The sequence below is a fragment of the Amblyomma maculatum genome, chromosome 2 (assembly GCF_055883805.1).
Source record: "Amblyomma maculatum isolate TAMU_Amacu chromosome 2, ASM5588380v1, whole genome shotgun sequence".
NCBI lineage: Eukaryota > Metazoa > Arthropoda > Arachnida > Ixodida > Ixodidae > Amblyomma > Amblyomma maculatum.
The window spans coordinates 23,390,027-23,415,047 of record NC_139345.1 but is presented as its reverse complement, the minus strand read 5'-3'; the positions used below and the strand labels follow the sequence as shown (position 1 = coordinate 23,415,047).

The window sequence follows — 25,021 nt, the reverse complement described above, 5'->3', positions numbered from 1 at the left end:
TTTCACATAAGAAAGAGAGGGAAAGCGTGTGAGTGGTACATCGGTTCACCTTTTCAAGACCGAGATGACATATCTTGAACGGTTTGTTTAATGCGTCGTGTTGTTGTTCATGCGCATGCCTTAAAATTTCTATATATTTGCTGCCTTGGCAGTGAATAAAGGCCAGATGAATTTAGCGCTCGTCCTGCGTCATTCTCTCTTGTGTCACTTCTTAGCACTATTATTTTCAGTCTCGAACAGTATGCACTATTTAGCCCAAACTGACATTCTTCTAAACCATTTAATCATGTTGGCTATAGGGGCCATATGTGACAGAAAATATGTTTAGAAAGCTGTGTATTCATAAGTCACTGAGAACAAAATATATCAAAAAGGCTGCGTTAATCATATCTGGTTCACTTTTCATACCTTTCTACTTTAAGATGACAGACATGGAGTACGACTGAAATCGACAATATGCAGGGATTGTCTGCCAACTTGAGCATCACAAGAATTTTGTACCTTTTTTCCAGCTTTACAGGACACAATAACAGATTTTTTTTCAGATAGTGACAGTGTAGGGCAGTATTGTTTATGCATCCAGAAATTACGACACCAGAGCTTAATGGTTTTTGCTTGGTGCATGTGAAGAAATGAAGCAGGAATAAGTTCTTAACAGAGGTCCATATTTTAAAGCAATGAAATTGCTCATGGATGTTTTTCTCAATGTGAAAAATACAAGTTTATGTTAATGAAGCAATGAAACTGAATTGAAAATGAAAAATAAGTTATGTATAAACAAAGACGGAGGGTAAAAAAAGTAGGAAAGGAGAAGCTCGGAAGCACTTCACATTTTCCACTGTGGCCATGGAAAAAGTCTGGCTCTTCTGGATGATGACACTGGCTAGGCAGTTTCCATCAACCTTAGCCCCAGCCCATTTGTGCCAAGTGAACACCTTACTGCAACATTTCTAACTAAATACCACTATTGATGATACGTCTATGGAAAAGTTTCGCTTTTCGTCTTGCAACTCATTACATGATGGAGCTGAAATATGTTCCGCTTATAATAAAGTTGGCTATGAGCTTCTCACACTTTTTGACAGTTTTCACTGGTGCAGTATGCTACTGTGTATGGTACAGGCGCCCAAATCTCTAACTGGCGTGTGCGAGCGGCGACTTTTCTGTGCGTCAGCGTCATATGACCCAGCTGAGCGTGCTTTGTGAGCATGCGCTTAGCCTCATCCTGTTTCCAACTTCGCTCCGTCATATGGCCCTGACGCACAGAAAAGTCGCCGCTCGCGCACGCCAGTTAAAGATTTGGGCGCCTGTACATCTGGGCACTCTATTGATGTGCACTCCATTGGTGTCTTATTCATCACATGCAGTGTTTATTCCCTTCAAATTTAATTTATCCTAAGAGTGGCACAAGGTTGCTGCTGCAAGGTGCATGATGCAAACCAGCAACTTTCACTTGATGTACTAGTGGTGAAAGTGTGTTGCTATTGCTAGGGGGAAGGACTATACAACCAAGGCACAGCAGAAGCCAAATATTATAGTGATTGTGGATAATCCTGCCAGAATTCTAGTTCATCGGGACAGTTTGTCCATATCGTAACAGTAGCAACTAGTGGCTGCATGGGCAGCAAGAGCGCAGATAAGCTGCAAAGGTTAAAACATGCCAATGATAGTACCTTTTTTGCTTCATGCACATTGGCTACAAATGAATTACTTCTTCTCTATTCCTCTATGTGAAAACAGTCACTGACTTTGTTTCATGCATTCTGTCTCGCTTAACTGATCAGTATAGACATATACCTTCACCGGACATGGCACTTTGGGCTGGTGGCAGAGAGAAATGGATTAATATATTGTAGTAACAAATTGTCATCACTTACTTTGCAAAAAAAAGAAACTTGCTTGTAGAAGTTGAAACCCTTATACCACACCAAAAGAGCAACAAAAAGCTGTTTAGTAACCATGCAAATTAACGAAACAAAACTCGCGAGTGCAGTCAGAGGCAGCAGATGGCGACGGGGCATAACGCAAACAAGATTGTTCTGAAATGTGCCACATGGCTGTCATTTATCGAAAAAGTAGCATACAAAAACAATGTTTCATACTGTAAAGGTCACTTCCTCTGATGATAATGCGGGCGATCTCCAAATTTTGGAATTGGTTTCCAAGATCAAATAAAAAAGGGCGTGCATGTCATTCATGAAAGCGGACGAGTAACGAACTTCGTGCTTTACACATAACCAAACTTCAATCACAGCTGTTTCATTTAGAGCTTGCAGAAGCCGCACATTACTGTCAGTAGAACAAAACACGTCATCCCGAAAGCAGCCAAGTGCTTTTGGTCTCCGCACTTTCATTTCATTGTCGCCTTGCGAAATGCACAAATCACTCTCACTGCATGCACGGCGGAACGTGTCTGCACGCAGTAGAGGCGGTCAGAAAGCACAGCTGCGGACGGTTTGCTTTTTTTTAAATGCAGGTCTTTTCTTCACCGGAGGGCGTAAGTAATACAGTCGTACCTTAGTGGGGATCTTGCCGAAATACAAGGCTTGGGTTACCTCATAAAATAGATCGCATTTCGGGGCCGATTTGCATGTAAGCGGTATGTAACAAACCTGCGTCTGAGCCACGAAGGGCTTCGTGGAGCGGCCTTGCGCCAGCGATTGAATCAATGCACAAATCGCATTTAGTTCATCCGGGGCAAGACAAGATGACTAGCCTCATGCGGTCTTTGGAGAAAACTCGCGGCACAAGTATAGCACAAGAGCGCGCACACACATCCACGCAACAACGCGCATCGCGCACTGCCACTGCTGCCACCACAACACGGGCGCCGAGAAGGTGTTGGCCGAGGCCCACGGGTCGCTAGCGTGGAATGGGGGTGTCGGCCGCAGCTCGTAACAGCCAGCCGACGGCCTCTTCTCCCTCTCCATCTTCGTTTTCCCCCTCGCGCCGCATCCGTTTGTTGGGATCGGATATACGCCTCCCGGTGCTCGGCGGCGGTCCATCACGATAGGGTGAGAGAAACAAAGAGGAGAGGCCGCTTTTAGACTATCTGTAGCAGGGGACGATGAACGTTGGAGGCATTTTGAGCTAGGCCGAGCTGTCGCGCTCAGTCAAAGGATGAGGGAAAAGAAGAACCAGTTGGCGGAGCCGTACATATCGCGCGATAACCTGAACTCGCTCCACTGGGACTGCCCTGCTCGAGTGAAGAAGTTTATATGTAGGAGACACGGAGCGCCCCGTTCTCGTCTTTCGCCGATCTTCGTCCGTCTCTCTGGGCCAAGCTCGCCCATCGACCCGCACAGTCGACCTGGTGCTCTGAGATGGTTGCTGCTGCTTGCTATCAGGCACGAGGTAGTTACACGCTTAGGCAAGCTTACCATCGCTTAACTAGTCTGCTCATTTATATGCACCGTTTGACCGACACAACTCAAGCAGTGAATAATTTCTGCAGCACACTTTTCTGCCCCAAAACCTGTCTTTTCGCGAAATACGTATCGTCATTTACCCCTCCGCAACATGGCGTCTTTGGAAGCGTTAATGATCGCTACCTCAGCCTCACTTAATATATTTCTTTCTTTTTTTTATATTCCCGTGTAATTAGCAAGCAAGTTGGGATCGAAGGAAGTATGTGTGCGTAAAATACCACGGCTGGACTCAATCTGCGGCGGCGCGCCGCCACCGCCGCCGGTCGAGTCCGGCCATAACAGTACATATGACCTTCAAGCCATAACAAGAAGCCAGTGACTGGTGCCCTCACTTTGACACTCCACCTGACGTCTGCGATGTGCGTCACTTGTTGTGGACGTGTCCATCAACGACTCACATTAGGCAACGGATAATCATGAAGGTGGGCCTGCGGTGGAATCGCGATAGTGATTATGAGAAATGGACAATGGACAATCGCTATACGTACTGCCAACCTTCTCGAATACATAAGCGCAACTGGACTTCACTCCTTCTTTTAACTTTCTATCTCCTGCATCCCATTCCCCCTTTCTCAACTTATGCCTTGTGGCAAATTCTTCGGGAAAAAAAAAAATTCAATTTTGCGTCAGGGCAATGTGTGCCTCATAGATCACAGAAAGGATGTCTCGAAAGACTTTGTTTAACTTGGGCATATAGTTTAGAGGGGGGGGGGGGGGGGGGGGGGAGGCGATGTTGAAGATGTGGAGAGTGGCATGAGCGGGTACCAAGATTACTGGCGAGAATGCTTTCCTGCACTCCCGGGGAAACAGTTCGCGTACTGGATTCACGCTGGATTGGAGTGATCTGAAAACCTTTGAAATGGCTGCAACATCAGTGCATAGTCGGAGTTTGTTGATTAATGCCCGTATGGTCAGCAGACGTTCAGACAGGATGCCAAATATACGCTTTCAGTATTACGATTTCCCTGTTTGTCCGCGACATAGTTGTATATGGATGATGGCGATATTATCACGAGAAAATTTAAATGAGCACGTCTTACTTGAACCGCGCGCTCGGCCGAGAAATAAAACGCCCTCTCTCTTCTCTCTCTCACACGCACATCACTCATCAGAATGAGCAAAATCGCTCATGCATCGACCTTGTACTAGAAGTGCCTCTTTCTTTTTTTTTTCTTTTTTTTTTCACTTCCGTACTGTGGCTCTCTTCGCTCCATTATTGGCGAAGCTATCATCGCGGCCGATCTTCGGATCTCAAGTGATTCATTATCGATCAACATTCCGTGGTGGACGCGCCTTCTCGCTCCCCCCCCCCCCTCCCCTCTACATCTTTCCTTCCTCCTCCTTCTCCTCTACCTCACATGCTAATGCCACATTATCGACGCACACGCATATGGGAAGGGGGGGGGGGGGGCGCGGACGCTTTGTGTATCTGCGGCCGATCGGGCAGCGCGGGACCAATACACGCGGCCGTGGCGCGTTGCGTGCGCATACCGCTCCGAGTCGTGCACAATTGGATGGATGCAGCACGCGGTTGCTTTCCGGTTTCGCTTTCCTCGCTTATCGGCGGCTATCGCGATTGATCCACGCTGCATACGTCTCGACCGACAACCCTGGCGGTATAGACGCTGGTATAATTCGATCCAGTATAGCTCGACGCGAGAGCGTTCCGGATTAACGTTACGCACATAAAAAATTGCTAGATACGAACGGCGGCAACGGCGGCATTAGCGCATACGCATAACGCTATCATGTTACGACGTAGCAGCACTATTGTGTAGCGATCAGCATCGTTTGCAAATCATGGTGCATGTCGGAGTAACGTCCGGCACTGCACACAAGTTGCAACGTTTATAACGAGTGACGTGAAATTGATTTGGTTTGGTTTGTGAGGTATTAACGTCCCAAAAGCGACTGAGGCTATGAGAGACGCCGTAGTGGAGGACTCCGGAAATTTCGACCACCTAGGGTTCTTTAACGTGCACTGACATCGTACAGGCACAGCACACGCGTGCGCCTCCATCGAAAAGCGGCCGCTGAGGACGGGATTCGATCCCGCATCTTTGGGCACAGCAGTCGAGCGCCGTAACCACTGCGCTGCCTCGGCGGGGCCCGACGTAAAATTGGACACCGTAGTTGGAGATCAGGCACCAGCGTCCGCTTTGCCGCACTTCGTTACTTATTTTGTAGCTCTCAATTTAAGCACGCTGACCCGGTTATGTGCAGATTTGTCAACCGCCTTTATCATTGGTTATGAAACCGTGGGGCATCGCGTGAGATCGTCAGCACCACTTGAAGGGTTTCAGTTGCTAATAACGCTATTAACCCGTATTGATTGCTCAACCTACACGGCAGAGGAAAAGAAGAGCGCGACAGCGGCCGAGATGCGCTCATCGACAGCTCGTTGCCCGCGGTGGGAACCGATGGAAGTCCATCGATGTGTCGGTGCCTTTGCCGTGGGGTTTCCTCACGCAATCGGGACGCGGAAACGTGTCTTCGACCACCGTGGGAACATGTAACTGCCGCCCTCCGGCTATAGGTTCTTAATCGGCCTCTCCATCGGTCTCCGTCCCTGCCTAAAACATTGTAACGCGCTGTCTGTGTGTTCGGCACGTCCCGTTTTCCTGCTTGTTTGATATGCACTTGGTGCCGTTGCGTGCTGCAGATTTGCGTAATCTCAGGATGGGACCACAGCGGCGAACAACTCCGTTCACACACTGCAAAGGTCGCTGCACCACCTGCGATTGGCGCAGGGATCGCTATCATTCTCGCTGATAGCGCTTTCCTTATTTGTTTCTTTCTGGCGCGTACCCTTTGCAGCTCGTCTATGCGCCGAACACGAGCAGATAACTGTGCTTCACCACACCAGCACGATACAACGTGATCGAAATCGGCTAGATAACGGCACCATACTGGACGGATTATCTATAGCAATGATGGATGATTATCCCTTTCTCGTTTACATTAATTGACCACGAAGTTTGCACCAATTTGTATGAAGGGACAATTTTCGTACGTATTACTATGTCAGCTTATGAAATCACTGAACAAGTGTTGAGGGTGGGGAACCTCCGTTCGCAAGCCGAGCCACGTTTTGATAAGGGAACTTGCTCGGCTTTCGAACTGAGGCTCTCCCTCAACCCTTGTTCAGTGCTTTTTCATACTGTTTAGCCTTCTCTCGTTTTAGCCTTTGTCACGTTATATAACACCGCTGGTTTCCCGGCCCTCGGCCATGCACCAAGCGTCTTACTCTACAAACCTTTCCGCTCTAAAGTGAACGATTCAAAGCTACAACTTGGCAAATTTTTTCGAGACTAGTGAAAAGCGTGTGCGGATACAGCGGGTCACCTGTGCCCTTTACTGGCTCCTAATCGCCGACCACCGGAGCCTGCGATGGCGTGCGTTGCTTGGCTTCGGAGAAATGCCGCCCGACACCACTTTCTTAAGCGGCAGTCTGCGCCGCGGCGAAGAATGAGGCATGTCGACGGGGTCGTATTGGAAGAGCGCCTTTCCACGGTTTGTGGGACGAGGAGCCGCTTACGCTCAGGGTGCCTGTCCGACCGCGTAACTTTCGAGCGGAGTGCGTGGCGAAAATTCGGCGGGGACAAACATTTACTTTCGCCACAGAGGAAAAACGAGGGCACGCGTATGCGAGCCTTGAAGAAGGATGTGTGCTCGGCTCGCGCTCCTCACGAGGACGCGCCCCGGCACCAGGCGAGTCTTCGAGCTGGCGCAACAAAAGGACATCTCGGTTTGAGCGGTGGCCGCCACCACTTTGTGAAACGGGGAAAATAACGACGAAAAACGGAAGAAGGCAGAAAACCGCTCGGCGACCAATCCTCGGAGAGAGCAGAGGGAACACGCTGTCGGTGAAAAAAGGCCACGGAGCCTTCTCCACACTGCAGCAACGCGTCCCCAGTAAAAGCCGGAGCATCAGTAACCCCTTCACGGGTCGCGAAGGGACCGCGTCGCCGCTCCGGACAATGGCCCTTTTACGAAACAGCCGTGTCTCTTTTCTTCCCCTCCGTTTCGTCCTCCTGTCTTCAGCGCAGGCTGCTGTAAGGAGGCCTTTTTGTCCCGGAGGTAATCGGCACGGTTTTATTCTCTGTCTAAACTCTCTCCCCCTCATCTGCCTTTCTTCGCTTCGTGGTGTCCACGTCCGGCTCGGCCGTATCATCCCAGTGCCACGACTCCCCTCCTTCCTTCGCATTCACCACAACCCCCCGTCTTACCTCTTGTATATGCGTGGAACATGGGCCGTCTCTTTCTCTGCGCCGCTGTGCCCGCCGGCGTTCCAGGCGGTGCGTTTAGCCGCGTTGTCCGTGTTTAAGACTGCTTTGACAGAGCCCCGTATTGTCTCCCGAAACTTCAAAAGTCACGCTGGACCGGTTCACCTCCTTCCCCTCCTCGCTCCTTTACTGCCAAAAACGGGTACTCGCGGGGCAGAGGCATCACGGATGACCCAGGTGACCCTTATGTTGCCTTTACCAGCCTACACTCATTAGGCGAAGAGAAATTGAAGCGGCTTGAGCGCATGGCTCAAGCTATATCATTGTCTGATGAGCGTAACGAGGAAAGCTGCAGTTACTTTCGCTTGCGAGAACTTAATACTATTTAGATCACGAAACGTCGGCTCCCTGTGTTCTTGCACGCAATCTATCGCGCATCTCAGTCACGCATGTTGGGGATGCTTTCCTGTGGAAACCCTTTGTTCAGTCTGCACCCTTCGCTAAAAGCGTCGGCTGGACACCCCAGAAAATAAGAAGGTAGAAAAAACAGCAACCTCTGCACTTTTACCATAGGAAACTGGCTTCAGAGCAGGGACGACGCAAAACAGAACGAGTGAGCGGTGTGCGGACAAATTAAATTCTCGTCAGGCCCGACGCCTTTGAGGGACTGCGGCATAGAACGGTGAGAGCTTCACAGACTGGCTTAGCAGCTGAAGGGCCTCTACGGGTTGTATTATCAGGAAACCAGTTTTTATTAGCGTCTGAAGGAAGCGCTCGACAATTTTTCCAGTTGCCTGATAGGTGTGGCAGTTCCGTTTCACGCGCTGCTGCTACCGACTCGTTCGACCCTTGCGTGTAATCTGCCGGGCACTCACGGACGCGGCTTCAGCCTCCCGACACGGAGCCATGGAAGCGACGGCGGCGCCTCAAACCGGAGCAGTGATGGCGGCTTCGCCGGAGGGCAACGGCAAATAACAATTGCCCGCTCGTCGTCCATCAGCTTCCTCTCTCTCTCTCCTCCCATTCGTGTGCGCGCTCATCGCAGCAGCTCAACCGAGCTTCGAGGGGGCCTCCCTTGAATTAGGCTGGATCCTGCGTCCTCGACGTAAGAAAGAGGCACCCCACAGGGGGACCCAGTCTCAGGGACGTATCCCCCCGAGTGTATGGGCATAACTCGTGGCGCACTTGGCCATGCTCTCGCTGGCCGCAGCGAATGTGTGTGCGCGCGGGTAGAGTGCACTGGAATTCCTAGTACGCGGTGGTGTGCTGGCTCGGAGGTCAATGCACAGTGAGGGCACGGCGCGCGCCGCGCTCATCTCTGTCACGATCACTGCATGGGATTTTTCGGGCATCGCGTGCAGCCTTGGCACTGAGACGACAGGTGCTCGCGCGCAAACAAAGCCTGTCGTCGGAGCAGCCTGTGCTCGTGGCCCCCGTTCTGCACGAGTCCGAGTTGTTTAATATCTTGCTCAAAGACGAAACTGGCGCGTGCGCTTGACAGTGCTCTTCCGCGAGGAAGTTTGCTGCTATCTTCTTTGATTTCCGCGCCCCCACCCTTCCCCACACGTGACGCGACTGCGAAAACATTTCCTCTTCTCTGACACGGGCCTAATCGCGGTCGAACGCCACTGCAGAGCGGTGTAGTTGTTGCCCGAGGCTCTGCTAAATGCCCCTAGTTCTTCTAATCACCTCGATGAGCGCCGACTTATAGCCGGCGGCCGAGGCCCAGCCCACCCCGAATCGGACAGTGGAGGGGGGGAGTCTGCTTGACCTCCCGAGAATGGATGTAAGGAGGTCATTCATGCATACATTCAACGCCTCATTATTTCCACCGCGGTACGTTCGACCGACTCCCACCGCGGGCGTTCACTGGCTATATGCGCAAGCCCGGCGGAGGTTCAGCAGTTCTTTTGTTGCCCTTGAACCCGCTGTGGTGTGCCGCCCCGCATACCGCCGTCAAAGATTTCTTCGATCCTTCTTTAGCCGTTGGCGGTTATTCTGCATGGCGCGGTTGAAATGATGGCGTGATGCATGACGCATGTACGCACATATATGGAGGAAAAAATGTATAAGCGGCTGTTGTAGTTGGAATCAGCACGTTTCACTGGCGAAATGACATTTTCCGCATGAAACCCACGGGTAAATGAGCCGGTCGTTTAAACAAATAATTTGAGAGGAGCGCTTAGTGATCCACATAGGCTGGACTGGTGATGCATATATTCTATCTAGAATAGTTTCAAGTTATATGGAACCAATGATATACTGTGTGGAGTCGAGATTGATTTCGAGCCGCTTCTCGCTCGGCATCTCGCCTTCGTGATTTCAGATTGTTTTGATGTTTGCCCAGTTCTCAAAGCTACACGTTGTGCGAGAGCGTGCCAGACCTCGCTTTCATTGTTCCTGCCGCAGTGTTGTTGTGGTTTTTATATGAACCACCTTTCGATTCCATCCCCATTTTCACTGTGCTCCCGGAACACTGTTCCCGAAAGTGCATTTTGCCGTCCTCAGTGTGGCTCACGTTCAGTTGTCAACGGTGTACATGTCATCAGCAGTTCTTTCAATGGCAGTCTTCGTAACGAGGGAATAATCGCGCGATGCAGTTGAAAATCTCAGATTAAAGCCAGTGCACCGGCGCGTCAGATATCGATCGCTCACAGCAATCAGTTGTCACATCGTTAGCGAGCGTAGTAACTCTCATTCCAAAGCTGTTTGCACAGACACGACACTGCATGTCCTAACGTAATCCCTCGTCCATCGTATACAGTTAGTGCATTCCCTTCACATGGAAATGCGTCCCCATATGGTAAAACCGTTCTTGGTCCGAAGGACATTGCTTCCACTTGTCCAAGTGGCATATACATACATACACTCGACGTACTCTACTACTCTATGGAAAGCTACTATAAAAGCGAGGCCAGTGTACCCGCTCAAGTACGACGAAACTCCTTCCCGCCAGGCTCCGAACAAGGAACCAGAGAGGCTGTAACAACGAGGAGCTCGCGCGGAGTTCATCGGAGCAGCATGCCCTCATCGTGCTACCTGGGGACTCGCATACGGTACACCGGCTTGCGCGTGACTCTCCTCGGAGAGTGAGCGTGCCCGCGCGAGCAACTCACGGGCTTCCCGGGACAACCGGGACCTGCGTTCCCCCCTCTGTCCATTTTTTTCCCTGCCGTTAATCTTTCTTTCTGCGCCCCTCGATCGTTCATATAAGCACCCTCGCACGTCTGCCGTGGGTCCTCGCTCAGCTTTTACTTATGGGTGCTGTTCTTGCTGGCATTTCCTTCCATTTGGAGCTCCAGAGCCGGGCGCTCAGGAGACGCCAGCAGTAGGAGCAGCGGCGCAGGTGTATCGTTGATGAGTTGCACCGAGGAGGCTTGCCGGGGAAGCAGTCGCGGGCAGAGCGCGCGTGCGCGAGACAGGACTCAACTGCGCGTGTATATGCGCCCGGGATGAACGGGTTACGGGGCGCCGAAAAGCGACCGAGACCAAGCACGATCTTTCGCGGCTTTGCTTCTTTCCGGGAACGGCGAGAAAGGTGGGACTCGCGCTGCTGCGTACCGCGCCATAACTTTTCCCGTCGCTGGCAGAAAAGAGCCATCAGACACACGCGCAGCTGTGCATGCAGATTTCATTTCATTTTATTACCCTCAAGCGCATGCGCATTACAGAGGGGAGTGGTACATCATATATGATAGAAAGCATAGAACACTAAATGAACAAAACATAACAAAGGCTAAACGAACAAGGGAATACAGAACAACGAAAACAATCTTACAATAAAGAAAGTTATACAAGCGGAATAAATTGAAAACAATCATAAGCGGTGAGAGAACAGCATTATACAGCGAAAAGAACAACAGCACTGGGAGCAAACAAGCATGAAAAACCAAAAACGGAAATAAGATAATAGTCAGGGGGGAAAAAGTGTCACAGATCAGCTTCAAGATATTGCATCAGTGATGAGTGAAATGAATCGTGATCTTGGATTAATGCGATATCGGGCGGAAGGCGATTCCACTCTACTGACGTACGAGGTAGAAAGGAATGAAAAAGGGCATTAGTATTGCAAGTTATGACATTTACTTTGTAAGCATGATCAACGCGGGAGGAGCGATACGATGGCTGCGAAATGAAAGTATGCCTCAATTCGTTATGATGATAAATTTTGTGAAAAAGGCTAAGACGTGAAATTTTCCTTCTAAGCTCGAGAGATGGCAAAGATAACGTTAGTTTCATTGAAGTTATGCTGCTAGTGCGACTGTAATTGGAAAGAATGAAACGCGCTGAATTATTTTGAACCATCTCAAGTGAGGATTTCAAGTTCGTGAAACCGGGATCCCAGATTGCAGAAGCATATTCAATCTTTGAACGTACCAATGCTTTGTACATAGTCATTTTAGTCGAAACAGGTGCCTTCGAAAAGTTACGGCGCAAATACCCAAGCATGCGGTTACTGTTGTTAATAATGTAATCAATATGTTGCTTCCAGCTGAGGTCATTAGTAATATGCACACCCAAATATTTGTACGAAGTTACAGTATCTAAAGGAGTGTTATTCAGTGCATAGCAAGCAGGGGGGAAATTACTGCGCGACACTCGCATAGCTTTACATTTTTTAACATTTAGGTCCATACACCATGTGCTGCACCATTTAGTTATATTATTGAGGTCAGATTGTAAAGCAGAAACATCGGCGGGTTCAGCAATCTCGCGATAAATAACACAGTCATCGGCAAATAAGTGAATAGGGGAAGTCACACAGTTAGGAAGGTCATTAATATAAACTAAAAAAAGAAGAGGGCCCAAAACGGACCCTTGTGGTACACCTGACGTAACAGGTGTTGACGGTGAATTATTGTTGTTAGCAAAGACATGATCGACCGATGAGGAAAACTTCGACCCAGGTAAGAAGATGTCTGTCAATATTAAGACACTTGAGTTTAAGTAGTAAAAGATAATGGTTGATTTTGTCAAAGGCCTTAGAAAAATCCAAGAAGATACAATCAGCCAAGGAACGGTTGTCAATAAGGGTTAGCATGGAGTTTGTGAAACAAAGTAGCTGTGTCTCGCATGAGTATGATTTCCTGAAGCCATGTTGCGCTGGATTGAAAAAAAGGTTCGAGTCAAGAAAACTAGCTAGGTGTGAGCAAATGACATGTTCAAGAATTTTACATGGTATGCTAGTAAGAGATATGGGGCGATAATTAAGGGGAGATTGCTTGTTACCGGATTTATGAAGTGGAATCACCTTCGCCTGCTTCCAATGTACAGGAATAGCGCCAGTATCTAAAGATTGTTGAAATATTTTTGCCAAAAGGACAGAGGAGTACATGTTTGTTTCTTTAAGGAATCTTGCATTTATATTGTCAACACCAGAGGAACATGAAGGTTTTAGTGTTTCAATTAGCTTTGCAATCCCGTCGGCATCTATTGATATTGGATGCATAATCGTATAGCCCGAAAACGAATGTGTAGGCAATTGAAGATTAGTTGCAGATGAAAAGTTCAGTGTGAACATATTGTTTAAAATCGATGCGCACTCCTTGCTAGGCACAGGTAAGTCGTTCTGGTCAAGTAAAGAAATCTCTGAGTTGCTCTGGGAGTTAGTTACGATGTTCCAAAATTTGCTAGGGTTATTAGTGAGCAAGGATGGTAGAGTGTATTTCAAAAAAGTAGATTTTGCAGAAGCGACAGCTTGAGAGTAGGTGTGAGATGCATTAGTGTATGCTTGCCAGCGTGACGCAGTCTGCTGCAGTTTTGCTGCCCGAAATAAGCATTTTTTTCTGTTCGAAAGTCGATTTAAGTACGGATTATACCATGGCGAATGTCTATGTATTGTTAGTATTTTCTTGGGAATGTAAGCCTCAGTTAGATATGAAATTTTATTGACGAACAGGTCCCAGTTCTCTTGGACAGAACGATGTTCAAAACCACTAAGATAGTTGTCAAGGAAGAGCGAAAGTTCTCTATTTATCTCTTCAAAGTTTGCCTTTTTGTAATCAAATATAATCTTGCGTTTTTTCGTAGCTGAAGACGCGGTAAAGTTTAGGTCGAAATGAAGTAAAGAATGATCACTGAGTCCCGGCATGAAAATTATTGGGCCTATCATATCAAGGTTAGTGGTGAGGATCAGGTCAAGAATGTTAGCAGAACTGCCAATAACACGCGTTGGGCCATCAACAACCTGATCAAAATTGAAAAGGGAGCACATATCGAGAAAAGCTTGACAATTCGAAGAATATGGTGTGCAGGTAGGCGGTGTCGATGTCCAGTTTATTGATGGATAATTGAAATCGCCTAGAAGAAATACCGGGGATGCTGGATAACGAAGGACGACGGTGTTAACCGCGTCATGCAATTCATTCACGAATGTGATGTCTGCATTAGGTGGACGATAACAGACGCCAATGATGTGCACTCTGTTGTTTAAAATGACGCTGCACCAGACAGATTCTATGTTGCATGAAACATTAATTCTGAACGATGTTAGGTTAGTAGAAACTGCGAGCAGGGTTCCACCCCCTTGTCTTCCATCTCTGTCACAACGACAGACATTGAAAGGCTTGGTGTGAGTAAAAATTTCGCTGTCGCTTACACGAGCACTTAACCAAGTTTCAGTGAGCGCCACCAGGTCGGCATCGCACGAATTGATAGCTGCGCTGATATCTCTTTTGCCTAAAATGCTCCGGATATTAGTATAAAGGACTGATATAGGGCGCCGATAACCACTACCCCTGGCTAAGTGTTATGAAACATTACGCGTGGGACTTAAATTCGAAATGTCTCCCATCGCGCATGCGCGAGCAGCATTGGATGTAGAGGGTCGAGCGCGTGCAGATGAATCATCGGATGGGCCGCTACGAGAAGGAGAATGATAACGCAGCCGGGGCAGCTCAATGACACTGTCTGTTCTAGGGTCATAAACATATTGCCTTTTATTTACAGTTAGTTTGTCGTAGCGAAGCCTAAAGGATGATGAACCAGGCAAAGATTTTGCGAAAGCAGTTAACCTTTTGCGAGCGAGCCTAGTTGCTGCGCATTAGTCTTCAGAAACTGAAATGTCATTTGTTTTCAGCTCATCACGATGTGACATCACTTCTTTCGCTTTAAAGTGCGAAAATTTTATTATCACTGGTCGGCATTTTTCTTGAACAAAAGGGCCACCAAGGCGGTGGGCTCGTTCTATTTTGTCTGGTTTAAATTCTGACCCAAAACTGGATGAAAGCAAACTAATAACGTTTTTTTCTGTGTCATTCCACGTTTCATTGCTATCGGGGACGCCATAAAATATTAAATTATTTCTGCGAGATCTGTCTTCCAGATCATTGATGCGGGAAAGAAGCTCATTATTCTGTTGCGTCAAGTCATTAATGGTGTCGTTTGTTAACAGAAGTTCTCCTTCGAGACTACTAACAATGCTGACTTTTGTTTCAACAGAAGCGAGTCGAGTATCAATATTAGACAGCCGCTTTGCTAAACATTCCTGATTGGCTTTTACGTCATTAACAGCCTGCGTCAACATGGCTTGGGCCTCCGCTGACGCCTCACAGGCGGTTTTAATAAAGGACAACGCAGCCATGACTTCATTATGACGATGGGCGCACGACGTGCCGTCTTCATCAGCTACTTGGGTCTGCCGCTCTGTAGTTTGCTTGCGATTAGGCCCGGGGTTTAGCTCAACGTCACCCGAACATAGCAACAACATAACCAACACCTCCTTGCAGTCACAACACACGTCATAGAGCACTTGTGGGCACGGAAGCAGCAGTAAAAAACGATTTGATGTTTTCCTAGCATGTAGAGAACACGATTGACCAACCTGGATAACGTGAAGACGACGATCGTTAGCCATGTGCTCTATCGTGCTGCTTCCATGCCCACTGACGTGTCGCGGCTGGCTGTTGGCTTTTAAGGCAGGCGTGGATGATGTTCCTGTTGATGCGGCTGAACCGATGAACAAGGATTCCGATCCAACGAAGGCAGCGCCTGGGTTCGAAGAAAGGTCGCACACCTGAACACGGCATGGCTGCAGGCAGGTAGCGACGTACGGGTCCGGTGCACTTCTGGCCAGGCATGGTAGAAGCCAAGCCAAAACCTGGATAACGTGAAGACGACGATCGTTAGCCATGTGCTCTATCGTACTGCTTCCATGCCCACTGGGAAGGGACAGCGGAACTTCGCTATAACATATAAACCGGATATAGTAAACGTAAAAATTAAAAAACAAATGCTAACTTCTATTCGTGCGAAAAGCCCTCTGGAAGGTTTTCCTTCCTGCATAAATTTGGTTTCACGTTTGTCGCATATCCCAGACTCTCGTTATCGCATTTGTGAAGACTGTGATGTTTGATACTACAGACATATGTCCCTGCTGGGGCTTTTAATTTGCGCGATTTGCAACATGGTTACTGTAGATGAACGTGAGTGCTGAGGCAGGTTTTGGACGAGGAAACGCACCGCAACCACGCAACGGGGAAGTACGTCACGCGAGTCATTTCACTCATCGAGCTGATTACTGTTAGGCGTCAGTACATTCAGGCGTTCCTGAAGGGACAAATAGGAGACAGTTTTGTGAACGTTCCTTGTGCAGTGACAATTCGTTCCTTTTCACCCGGATAAAGCTGTGTGAGGCGTCAGCAGCTATTATCGAATAATTCGGAGTCAGTAGGCGCGATGTTACGATGGAGCTCTACCTTAAAAACCCGCTGCCGGAGTCTTTGTACTCTCTCCATTGAATTTGAATGCACTTCAGCTGGGTAAATAGCTGTCAGAGGGTTTCATTTTAATGTAGGCACTTGTCGCTGAGCGCGGGTTCCTTACTGGAACCGCCATTAACTGGCTGATTAGTGCTCTGTCGTGTGGTTTTACTTTAGTATCCACTGATGTCATTTGACATATTCCTAAACTCTAGCAAAGTAATGCTCATTTGCTTTTATTAAGCCTGAGTTACGAGTACTAGATTCCCCCCCCCCCCCCCCCAAAAAAAAAAAAAAAAAACAACGTAGAATGACGATATTAAGCAGAAGCACCCAAGCTTAACGCACTAATTCGCACTTAGTGATGAATTCCCAAATCCTTGGCATTGCCTAATTTACTTGCAGCTGGGGTGTTTTACATGTATTTTATCGGTTAGCGCATCGCGTTTCCATTTTGGGTGCCCTTTATCATCCGTAAAACGTTTGCCTGAATCGTCCTCAAACACTCAGCCCTATGTAGCCTGCGCCTATCCAATAGTTGTAAGAGAGAGAGAGAGAGAGAGAGAGAAACGATGTTTCGATTGGAGCCTTTACTCGTACGTCGGTTTATCCAGAGTTTATCCAGAGTGTCGGTTCATCCAGAATTTTATTTCCGCACTTTATCTGTCCACCATAGCCAATCGTCATTTTTGTGACGGCTAATATTTATACGAGTACAACACATTGGCCGGTAACGACAGACCATCTTTGGCACGACTACCAACAACAGTCTTTGTATAGGCTGGTTATTTCTGTATAAATGTGCTTGTTTTTTTTTTTTTTTTTTTTTTTTTTTTTCCTCGCTTCACCAACGTTCGCCCTCAAAACTTCATCGCAGCAAAGGGATCGCACTCTTGTTCCGGAAAAATCGGAGTTGACTAAAGAACAGAGGATAATGCGCGCACTCACAAGTACGGAAGAAGCAATCAACAGCCAAGCTGCAGCTCGCGAGTCTGTAAGAACTCGCCAGGTAGAAGCTGTTAGGCAACGAGGCTGTCAATTGATTGATTGATAAACTTTATCGGGGAAAATTGGGGGCTAAGGGGTAGCGGGGTTAGGAAAGAGCAATGGTCGGCAGTCCTTTGTCCAGGAGTCCGTTGGCCTCAGCAGCGGCTCTGGCTCGCTGCACCAGCATGAGCTGATGCTGCTCGCCCGAGTCGGCTAGAAGGTCCTCCCACGGCTATCTATTTTAGGCCTACTCTTTATTCCACCACAAGAGCTTGGGAAGGTGTCATCTTCCATCAAAAATGAAAGCTCCTCCTTCTCCGCTCTTCCCTCCCAAGCAGAACGTGTTAATTCGCCAGCTTATGTTTAGAGAAGTAGACAAACATTATGGAGGGCACTTAAAACTGCTTACGGGCTGTGAAGGCGATAACATGAATTCTTTTTGCTTTTCATTTTCCTCCTGAGAAATTTGAACTGAATTTTCTTTCCAACTCAGTTACTTTCCCTTGGTTACAGGAAGCTTCCTGAGAAATTTGGCGTTAATCCTAATATTTGACCCGTGGCATCCCACGGGCCAAAAGGTCCTTTTGAATTTGGCGCCGGCTGCTGACTGTTCTGCGGTGGGATGATGTCACGATTCTGCTTGGCTAATCTGAGATTTTAGGGACCACATTTTCTGCGACAACGCCGAGTTTCGTTGCTAATAGGCTATATAAGGATTTCGCCTTAATAAATCGCTGTTTTACCGCCACGAGCTTTTTCGGTACCGTCCTGTGTCGGTGCTGGGAGCATCAGCAGCCTCGTACAGTGTACCGTAGTGCACTCGTGCCTTCGACGCGAAGGGGACGTCCTCCCCGTGGAGTTTAGCGGCTGTAATGGACTGCTTAATGGGGTGCACACAAACACTGCAGGCACGCGTGCAGCTCTGGCAACTTCCCGAAAATAGGCCCCGCACAGAGCGTGTGCGTCCACGCGACAGGCGGGCATAACTAGCAGCGGCCCCGGGTACAGTGAACCGCAGGAGATCACGCCTGCCCCGCCCCCCTCGACGCTTGTGTACTATGTGTACGGTCGTGCGACCCGCGTGCGCTTCAGCTGTAGTGCCCCCACTACGCTTTGCGAGGCCATTATTTCGGCGTGCGTGCGCAAGGTTATCGGGGTGGCCGATCGGTCCATCACCGATCGCGCACTCCTCGTTCCCCCGTCACTGCGCGGGCGTGCGAGTTGCTGGGCCGCCACCACGTCGTCATAGTCGACATGTCGTGAGCGTCGCTTCTTCCTCCTCCACCTCGATGTCGACGGGGTTGTCAGCGTTGGGCCCCTTTTGTTCTCGCCCTTGTCGCCGTTTAATCACGGTCTGACCGCGCTTCTTTCCCCACCGCCACCTCCTCTCCGAAGCACCTCGCTCGTCTTGGGATGCTGCGCTCTTCGGTGCGACGTTTCGGAGGTTAATGCCGGCATTGCGAGGAGGAGGAGGAGCAGCAGCGGGTGTAATTACGGCGCCGGCGACCCGGAGGAGTCGCGCGGGTCGGTGCTAAACGCTCGGCAGGTGCGCGGTTCATGCCGCGATCCTGATGGAGCGAGCGGCTAATAACGCACGACTTCTTTCGTTCGCGAACTAAATTCGTGGACGCCTTCACGTGTCCCAGGATGCGTACTTCAAGTTCGGGCCATGCGCTGTGACGCAGGCCTCTCTTACCGTGAAGCTGACGAAGCAGGATGCCATTTAGGTGCTCCAGATTGCCATCTATCGCAAGTGGAACGCCCATTCGACTTCTATTGGCTTGACCGTATAACTGCAGGCCTTGTAGCCCACGACGTCTGTTCTGACGCGCGTTCGTCGCTATTTTGCTGCTTTTACCGGAGATAGCTGAGCGCGAACTGATGCTCACACCGCACTCAGCAGTCGGCTCTGACCGGATCGTGAAGCAGTCTATTCTGAGAGGACAAGGGCTACGGCATGCTCTGTCTCGCGCGCGGCCGATACTGGAGGTGGCTCGCGGTCACGAACAATGCGAGAAGGCGGGAGATCGGTCACGCGTCGTCTTCGCTGATCCTGCTAATTCATTTGTGCCTTTTCTTTCCTTCTTGTTCGCGCTCCTTTTCTCCGTGTTGGAGGCTGTCGACGACCCTCACCTGCTATTGGTCGTGCACTTGTCCGCTGCACTGACACGAAAAATGCTCAGCAGAGGCGACGGGACGCCGCGGAAGGTTCGAAGCACACTCGTGCGGCATTCGTTTACACGGTAGCACGAGGTGGGCGTTGAACTCGGCCTGATCTAACGAGGTTAAAAAAAGAAAGAGAGAGAGAGAGAGAGAGAGAGAGATGTTTTAGCGTGCCTGCCTTTCACTTCGAGGGTGCGTCATAGCATACTTATGTGTCGAGTGAAGGAAACGCATGTCATATCATGTCGTATGAAATCGTATTATATCCCACGACATTGCTTATGACTCGTGTCTGTGGCTATCTGGCTTTTCCATTGAAATGCTGATCCCATAGCAGGACTGTCATGCTGAATCCATGCTGTTTTCGACCGCATTTTGATAGAGGAGAAATCGTGCGCTCTACATGCTGTCACAGGCACGTTAAAGAACTCTCAAATCGACTGTGAGCCTTCCAGTATATACAGTGTTTTGAAAGCCACGTGCAGCTTCGGATATCAAACACCCCGTACCGGAACAGTAACGTGATTAACAGCGTCCCTCTTCTGTCGTACATCTCGTCATACCTTGCTGTATTCTGTGACGTCACACAGTCATGATGACTTTCCTATGCCAGTGCTGGCAACTTAAGTGCTGGCAACTAGAGTGATTTATTAGTGCGTTGCTGATGTCAACTGATGGGAGCGAGGAGCGCTGCCTTTGCTGTCTAGTATAACTAAAATGGAAAATGCTTTTCTCTGTGTTTTTCCGTTTACAAAGAGCACAGAAAGGCCAGCATGTAACAGAAAAGTATAACTGAGCTATCGATTTTACTGCCATTCGGCACTTGTAGTCCTCCCCCAAGCAAGCCCGCAAAATTTACTCTTGTTTCAACTATTTGCTCACAACAAACCGGCATTCGTCAGAACACTGCGTGGGTACTTCGGGTGCCCTACAATTTTCACTGCCTTGATTACAATGTTCGAAAGCGAATAGTTCTTTCGCTCCGTCACTTCCTCAGTGCGCAGCCAGCACTTTCTACAGTGCCACTTGCGTTGTTTTAATGTTGCTTTCTTTTAGTAGCACCTCGGAGTGCTAGGAGTTCGCAGGCGCACACATGATGTACGGGGCATTGTTTTTCAACCCGCACAGAGAGCGGTGCATGACGCTTTTCGAAAGCGTCGGGCACGAGCGCGGCGAACTGTGGCTGTGAACACTGCATGGTGGCAGCACGTTTGGCTGTAGAGGTGCTAACGCTGTGCCAAAGTTCACGATTCTTTCGCGGTGGTTTTGCATGTGCCTCCCACTGGCTTTATTTACGCTATCTAGCCGCGCAATTATGTTCCCAGTGCTGTCACCTCATCTTTTTTTTTTTTCTTTTCTTTCGTTACTTCGCCTACTCCGAAGACCTTTCAACGCTATGCATGCCAGTGTGCGAAATGCTATGAGCAAGTTTATCTCTCTCTCTGTTTATTCACTCTGACAATGGACAATGCTGCAACGAAGCAGTTCTCTTCTCGTCATGACATGGCAGAGCAATCTGCCTGTGTACCTTTCCCACCGTAAGGTTCTCTGTATCGTCTTCGTTACTGCAATCTGTGTCAGTGCCCTTGATGTAAGGTTATGTAGCCGATCGAGCTATGTCGTGAGCACCCACTGTCTTCTTCATTAATTAATGTAATGGCAGGGAAAGCACCGGCAAGATTTCTTTCAATCATGCTTTTTTGGGGAAAAAGAATCTTCATAAAATTCGGCGACTGGATGGAAGGAAGTGACGTCACCAGACCGGAAGTGACAACTATGCGTTTCGATGTACAGTCTTTATCAAAAATATACGGCCCAAGGTATTCGCTTCTAAGCACTAACGAGGATCCTAGAAGCAATACTGGAATATTTAGGTAAACTAAAGAAGAGTGAGGACGAGATTTCGAACGCTCGAGATGCGCAACGAGCCCAGTAACAGGGCGTAATATTATTGAAAAAAAAAAAAAAAAAGACTACCATCGTTGCATCCGTGTTGCCATCTCCAGACACCTTCGAGAAAACATCTCACCATCAGTTAGAGATTTCTAGTTATGTGCATACTGACGGGCAGAGGTCCCCAAACACAACTAGGTGCAAATACATCAACAGGTCCTAATACTGTCGCACTGTCTACGCACGATGTACTATAATTAGGTGTCCTTGAGAGATTTCTTTTTGTTTTTAGATTGACTTAACGAAGGACTCGTTGCAACGGCCGGAGTTAAGCCGTGTGACTAAATCACGGAAGTGATTGAACTTGATTTAGTTTAGTTACCACAATTATAGTCTCAGCTTTTCGAGAAGATGCCCGTTTGTAGTAACTTTACGGACGCTGAAACACTTCATGATGATAATATAAACACGGGTATGTGCCGAAAAATAAGCCGGGTGAAAAACGTTCAGACAATAAAATCAAGCTGCCAACATACAAATCACGAGGTGCATGGAAAGCAAGTACTCTGGACAAATAAATGAAGTGTATATATATATATATATATATATATATAATATATATATATATATATATATATATATATATCTATATATAGTCGACGTTTCGGCAGGAGCCCTGCCTTTCTCAAGAGAGTCTTGAGAAAGGCAGGGCTCCTGCCGAAACGTCGACTTTTTTTTTCTTGAACCAACATTTTAGTTCACGGCCCCTTTTCCCAAGCATTTCACCCCAGAAGAGCCGAGCACCAGGTCGGGGGAAATCTTGTACCCATTGGAAACCGGTGGGTACCCGGCGGCACTGGGGATCGAACCCCGTACTTCCTGAATGCGAGGCGAATGCTCTACCACAAGGCCGCCGCTTCGGTTGTAAGAGGCCTTTGAAAGCTTCTTCTGACTTGAATGTTAAATCAGTCTTGCTTCGGTGACGCTATTGTAGATGGTAATATTCCTCCCTTAGTAACAGAAACCAGTCTTTGGGAGCTCGTCCAAATTATTAACTCGCTGCGAATTCGCTCCGTTTCTTGCGACTTCTTCAATGCAGTGCAGTGGGTTGGCTCAGGGGCAAACGCATAACGCCAGAAGTAGAGCTATTAACATCAGTGCGCTCCGCTTTGTCATCCACATGGTGTACTCATTTCCTGTCCCTCTCCTTCGCAGAACACTTCCCGTGGCCAGGACCTTCTGGACGTGGTCTACAAGCACCTCAACCTGCTGGAGACGGCCTACTTTGGGCTGCGCTACGTCGACAACCTCGCACAGACGGTAAGCCTTTGGTACACTATGTCACGTACTCTCTCTCTCTCTCTTTGTTGTCATGTCACCTCAACGCACGAAATGAATGTAAACGCGGTAGGCTAGGAAAGCTCAGTTATCCCCGAGTACCTATAGCACTTCAAGTTTTCATGGGTAAAGCTTTCTTTAAAAATATGCAGACTGCGTGGTTTTCTATTTTTACATCTCCGGCATTCAAGTTTTCTCGAAGGAGTCAGGAACACTCGCGATAACTCCAGCGAAGCCCAGAAGTCTAGGAATTCTGGGGCCAAACTGCTCTGCTTTTTTAAGATGAAGCTTCTTGCACCGTACAGATGTCCATCGTGCGCGTTAAGCTCGAGTCATATCCAACGAGCATAGCCCACAGACGTCTTGTCGGTAGGGTACGTGCCCGCACGAGTTCCCTAACGCCTCATGTTTTTCCTGTTTTCCTCTACACGTGCAAACGCCACAAAAGTTGCAGAGAGCACAGATCCATCATTAATTTTATTTTATCCGTATCGCTATAAGGTTCGGGCGTGCATGGCTATATTTCTTTTTTTTTTCTTCTTTTTTTTTTTTTTTTTTTTTTTTTTTTTTTTTTTTATGTCCGCACTGGTCACGCCGGCGTCCTGCTAATTTGCTCGTGTGGGCTGGATCTATGTGCATAGACGCTGCACTTTCGCTTATCTCTTGTTTATTGATGGATGGACTAGCGTACAATACGTGCTGGGGAAATCTGAACACACTTTGGGGGCCGGGAAAACAGAACAAAAAGTGGGCATGCGCTTTTTTTTTTTTTCTTTCTCCTTACCATTTGGTGGCCATCGAATTTTGATTGCGTAGTTTCAATTTTTAGCTGGGTATTTTTGTTTTCTTTATCGGGTTTCTTGAGGCTCCTAATGTGATATATGTGCCTGCCAGTGTAACTGGAAGAAAAAAACAAGTAATGCATCGATAAATGATGAAAGGTCACTTCTCCGGTGAACTCCGATGTGTAACGCATAGGGGGAAACTCCTCCCTTCTTATTCGCGTCCGCGAAATTCCACCCGAGTTCCTTCCCATTGAGCCGTGCTTCTTTTCCGGCTGAAGGCGTTTGGTACACCTTCCAAAGCGCGGCCGCGGCACGGCGACAAGGGGGCGTAACGAAGCGCAGTCACGCACCGCTGCCTCACGTAGCGTGCGTGTGTGCGTGTGTGTGTGTGTGTGTGTGTGTGTGTGTGTGTGTGTGTGTGTGTGTGTGTGTGTGTGTGTGTGTGTGTGTGCACGCACGCACGCACGCACGCACGCAGCCATCGAGGCGCGACTGATCGCCGAAGCTTCCTAACGGCCCATTTGCTCTCTGTTCTCTCAGAGCGTGACGCTGCGCTGTCTTCGCTGGCGCTTGTTTCACACGGGTTGGCGCGTTGGACGCGATGTCACAATCGGAAATCACCCCGTCCACCTGTTGGCTCACAAAAATGTTACCCAGGTGGTGCGGGACCATAGTTCGGCCATTGGGCATGGCTCTTGACGCCACTTCTGGTTTGGTTTAGTTTGTGGGGTTTAACGTACCAAAGCAACTCAGGCTATGAGAGACGCCGTAGTGGAGGACTCCGGAAATTTCGACCACTTGGGATTCTTTAACGTGCACTGACATCGCACAGCACATGGGTGCCTTGCTTTTCACCTCCATCGAAAAGTGGCCGCCGAGGCCGGGATTCGATCCCGCGTCCTTGGGAACAGTAGTCGAGCGCCGTAACCACTGCGCCACCCCGGCAGGGTTTGATGCCACTTCTGTCCAGTGACGCCACTTCTGTCCAGTGCATTCGGCTCTTGACTGTTGCCTATCCAATGGAATCTCTCGTCAATGACGATGTAATACCAACCGTGGTAGAGAAAGAGAACATGCATATGGCGGTTAACCTAACAGTTGCCTGTAGGTCTTTATGTGGGGGTTAGAGGGACGTCGGTACGAGAGGCTGGGGTGTGTTTTGCGTCGGTAAGCGGCAAAAAAAAAAAAAAAAGAAAGAAACAAAGAAACAAATATACGCTCTCAAAGGAACTGTATCCACGATTTTTTCAACTATAGGAAACGAAAGAGAACTTGGTTGAAGGTCAGCCCACCGAAATTTGGTAAACAACCGAGCACGCGCGTGCTCGTGTAAGGCATTTGTAACAAAGGAAAGAACGCGGAAGTGCGACGAAAATGTGATCTCAAAAGCCCGGTGGATTGAAGATACCGTTATCATGATAAAGACATCGACGGTTAATGTTTATGTGCGCCAGGCGGGGGAAGAACACGGAATGGCTTCGCGCTGCCGCCGGACATTCGTT

General features: G+C 48.6%; 1 protein-coding gene across 4 annotated transcripts in view; it reads left to right on the top strand.

Annotated features, from left to right (window-relative positions):
- The window catches only part of LOC146198126 (band 4.1-like protein 4), a 116,175-nt gene that overhangs the window by 37,830 nt on the left and 53,324 nt on the right, over positions 1-25,021 (top strand). For all 4 annotated transcript variants that reach the window (XM_084593449.1, XM_084593448.1, XM_084593447.1 and 1 more), the window contains exon 2: positions 22,612-22,716. In XM_084593449.1, the coding sequence (XP_084449575.1) occupies positions 22,612-22,716 (105 nt within the window). The remainder of the gene's footprint in view (positions 1-22,611; positions 22,717-25,021) is intronic.